Source organism: Saccostrea cucullata, unplaced genomic scaffold (assembly GCF_032062105.1).
Source record: "Saccostrea cucullata isolate Sc308-1 unplaced genomic scaffold, CSIRO_AGI_Scuc_v1 ctg3420, whole genome shotgun sequence".
NCBI classification, from domain to species: domain Eukaryota; kingdom Metazoa; phylum Mollusca; class Bivalvia; order Ostreida; family Ostreidae; genus Saccostrea; species Saccostrea cuccullata.
Genome location: NW_026920579.1, coordinates 152,552 through 156,620, shown reverse-complemented (window position 1 = coordinate 156,620; position 4,069 = coordinate 152,552). Strand labels below are relative to the sequence as shown.

General features: G+C 31.9%; 1 protein-coding gene across 1 annotated transcript; it reads left to right on the top strand.

Moving 5' to 3' along the window:
- The first annotated feature begins 1,329 nt into the window (after positions 1-1,329).
- Positions 1,330-3,780, top strand: LOC134251460 (uncharacterized). The gene is made up of 4 exons (XM_062733891.1): positions 1,330-1,617; positions 2,765-2,852; positions 3,472-3,642; positions 3,752-3,780. The coding sequence occupies exons 1-4, from the start codon at positions 1,330-1,332 to the stop codon at positions 3,778-3,780; spliced, it is 576 nt and encodes a 191-aa protein (XP_062589875.1).
- The last annotated feature ends 289 nt before the right edge of the window (positions 3,781-4,069 follow it).

Here is a 4,069-nt window from a genome sequence, read left to right as displayed (position 1 = left end):
GTCCTTCACTGTTCAGTGACCCAGAGTGTCGAGCAGCTTTCCAACGGCAATTGTTAGTGTTTCCATGAGTGAAAAATTGGAGCGAGGAACTTATTGCAGCATTTAAACACGTTTGGTTTTCGTTTCTTACAGGACCACATTTAACGATAGATGCCTGTCTCCAGTAGGTAATACCCCCCCCCCCCCCCCACGTGCATTCTCCATTCACAATACACAGTACCAAACTGCATTAACCGAAATACAAATAAATATATAAAAGGAAAATATATCAAGCACTATACCTCAACTCCTTTTATTTTTCATTAAAATCAATCCACGCTAGTCTATAATTTATCCATTATTTATATTGATAAATTGTTTATATTTACTGACATTTCCATTTTCCAGCATACGGATTTATATATAATAACCCCATTGTAAATTACAGATGAAATAAGAAATAAATTACCAACCGAATTTGTATTATATATTATTAAAGAATATTTATTTTATTTCTGTTTATTTTAATGCATGTGGAATATTCCATGTACGAGTGAATAGGTCTCCAGTGATGACGTATTACGCATCTTATGAACGATAACTCATTATATGAACGATAACTCATGTTCGACTTCTTTTACGCCATATCTTCTAGTCATTACCTTTTTCTCTCAATCCGCAAAAATTAAATTAATGTTAAAAAAAGTGATTCAGATAATAAATGAAAAAAGATTATTGGTATTGAACTGAATGAGAAAAAAAAAAACTGCGTTGATCTGAACGAATGAAAGAAAAATACCTTATCATATTGAAGGAATTACATTGTACTGAACAAATAAAAAATACTGCATAGTACAGAACAGGTTTTAAAAAAGCATTGTAAAGAACAAACAGAAATACCGCATTGTGGAGAACAATTTTAAAAATATGCTGCATTGCACAGAATTATGCATTATACTGAACACGTTAAAAATGCATTGCACTGAGGAAATTACGAATTTAAAGAATAAATACTGCATTGTTCCAAATAAAATGAAAGAGAATGCTGCAAAGCCTATATTGTACTGGAAGATATTTTAAAATTCTGTGATTGTAATGAGTTAATTGATAACTACTTCTGTGTATTGAACGATTTAAAAAATATTGCATGGTACACGACGATGGAAAGCAACGAAAGTTTTTATTGCATTTATTAAGACTTGGATTTCCCTCTCATTTGACTTCAAATTCTAAGTATTTATGAAAAACGGTCATAGAATTTCATCGATTTACAAAAAAGGATATCACTTGATATAGAGTAACGCAAATACAAAAGTTGTTATTTCTACGACCCCGTTCACAATGATCACAATGGGTTTCTCTGACATGCTTCGGTCTGTGTTCCTTATTTTACTTTCTCCTGCTCTCTCATCAGGAGAAACCCAGAATTCCCGACTGACCGGATATGTCATCACGTCACTCGGTCCTACTGGATTCCGTGGTTGCTCCAAGGAATGTAATTCTTACTCAGATTGTAAATCATTTAATTTCAACCGAGTCCATTTATTCTGTGAATTATCTTATAAATCACGTGCTGATGCTGAATCAAATTTAGTGGAGGACAAAGGATTCGTTTATGTGGAAAAATCGGACCATCAGGTACATTGACAGTAAATTACCCTGTAAAAGTTCATTTCTATAGTTTGACATTGTATTGGGTTCATTTAAAGCAAATTATAATGCAACAGGTTCTTTTACAAAAATTACATTGTAACGATATACTGTATACAGGGTTATTTTCGCCCCGTGTTATTTTCGCCCTTTCACAATTTTAATTTTGCCCAGTTTTAAATTCGCCTAGTCATAGTTTTGTTAAAGGTATTCGACCCATACCAGGACATTATTTTCTAACCTTAAATATCCATCCTGCATTAAATACTCTGAAAGTAATTCAAATCACTTTAGAGCAGAAAAGGTTTTACTAGCAGAAATTAAGAAATAATAATTCCCCAAGCAATATTTAAATTAAGAATGCAGTGAGGTCTATGGGAACACACAATCTTTATAAAATAATAATTCAAATACTATGAATATCAAAAAATGATATTGTGGAAAGATGTATATAATTATTCAGAATAGAAAAACGATAAAAAATAATTTCTTACCAGATAGTTTTTTTAACATGAATTTTATTTGTTAAAAACAAGGGGATAGCTCTTCAAGGACAGGTTAAGGTAAAATATTAGGACACATTCCGCTCGTACATATTGAGACTAAATGAAGCTTGGATATCTAAAAATTATACTGTATTCTTTAAATTCGCCCAAACAAAGTGGGGCGAAAGGGGAGAAAATAAGAAGTAAAAATTCTCCTGTATACAGAATTTAAATTACATTGTAACGATATATTTAAATTACACTGTAATGGGTTCATTTACTGTCAATAACATTGTATTCGTTCATTTACAACGATTTCCTTTTTTAGGGATTTTTGACAACGCATGACATTCTCAGGAGTTTATTTACAGTACATTACTATGATCGGGTCCATTTTCAGTAAATCTTCTCATGAAGTTGAAGCAATTTGCTTTGATACTAGACATTTAAACTCTCCTCATGATCGCAAACTTACATGAAATTGCAATGTTTCCACTATCTTATCGAATTCAGATTTTGTACATATGCATGTGTTCTTTGATCTTTTCCAGTAAAATAGCACAATTGTATACAGAATGGTTGTTTTTGCTGAAACGTATTTGCCATATATATGCTATTTATTGAAATGTCATTACCCTGATTAATTACAGGATAACACGTCGACATGCACTGGGAAAGGAAGGAGGTGTATTTTTTCTCACAACATGCAACGCTCTTGTGACATTTCAATTGTTACAAGTAAGACAACAAATTTAGTTTTCTTTAAAAATATTGGTTAATCAAGTTCAATCAAGAGGATTTACCCCGGCATGTATTCCATGCACCTTGAGACCGAAGGGTGGGTGTATGGAATATTACTCGGGATAAATCCTTTTACACCCTTGACTGGACCTGGATAACAAATTTATTTCCTGTGTATCCAAATAATTTTTTTTAACATAAGACTTATCAACTGTGTTTTGAAAAGCTATTTTTACGTCCTACAATGCATCGTGACGTCATGTTATTTGTTTTTTATTATAGAGAAACTATGCCTTGTGACTTTAATTTTTTTTACCCCCCCCCTTTCGGCTTAAGTCGGGAGTATGGAAATTTACACCCGACTTTGTAACCAATCAAAGCTCGTGTTACAAGCCCCACAGGAAAAAAATATCACTTATTTGTTTTATTGTCTACTTTTTTTCATTTTTGTTTCTCTACACTTTTATCGAATTAAATGAAAATAAAAATATTAAACAGAAGGAATTAAACCTCTTAAGAACGATATTGCTAAAATTAAAAAAAAAATGAAATTAAAAAAAAATCCAGCCCACTTTTATACATCATCATTATACGCTGTAGCTCACTTTATCTGTAGACTGTGAGTCTATTGGAATAAATGGTACAACTGCTGGGATGAATTCTACAATTGTTGGTTCAACAATAGCCATGCAGGAAGTAGACGGTAATGAAAACAACACTGTCAACTATTCTTTTTTGACGTGTTCCTCAGCTGGGATTTGGAAACAGGAAAATAAAAGCTGTCATGGTAATTTGTCTTATCTATTACATTGTTAACTATGACAACTCTATAAATTATGCATTGAATAAAATGATGTTTTAAAACAAAATGATAACTTGTTACTTTCTCCCTTCAGGAAAAATACTTCCTAATTGCTATAGTTGATTAATTATTCTGACACTGACATTCTTATATTATATTTAATAACCTGTGTTTCCTACGTCACAATGACTAATGTCATATACGTATCAATCCGCTTGTCGTTACATTTAAATTCGTACAATTTTTTTGTCATATTTAAGGTGAAATGGTAGAAAATTAAATTATAAGAAATGAATTTAATAGCCACCTAGGTCCTACGATATAACCTAGGTTTGAGCAGTTTTCGCTTTTTAATAAACCGCTTCGCATATATACCGTCTAACTAGCTATTAAATTCAGGAGTTCATCTTAA

What these genes read in the sequence shown, in the direction of transcription:
- LOC134251460 (XM_062733891.1), top strand. Translation starts at nt 1,330, where the DNA reads ATGGGTTTCTCTGACATGCTTCGGTCTGTGTTCCTTATTTTACTTTCT. An exon ending in TGGAAAAATCGGACCATCAG is followed by an intron (nt 1,618 to 2,764) that starts GTACATTGACAG and finishes GATTAATTACAG; the next exon opens with GATAACACGTCGACATGCAC. An exon ending in GGAAAATAAAAGCTGTCATG is followed by an intron (nt 3,643 to 3,751) that starts GTAATTTGTCTT and finishes TTCTCCCTTCAG; the next exon opens with GAAAAATACTTCCTAATTGC.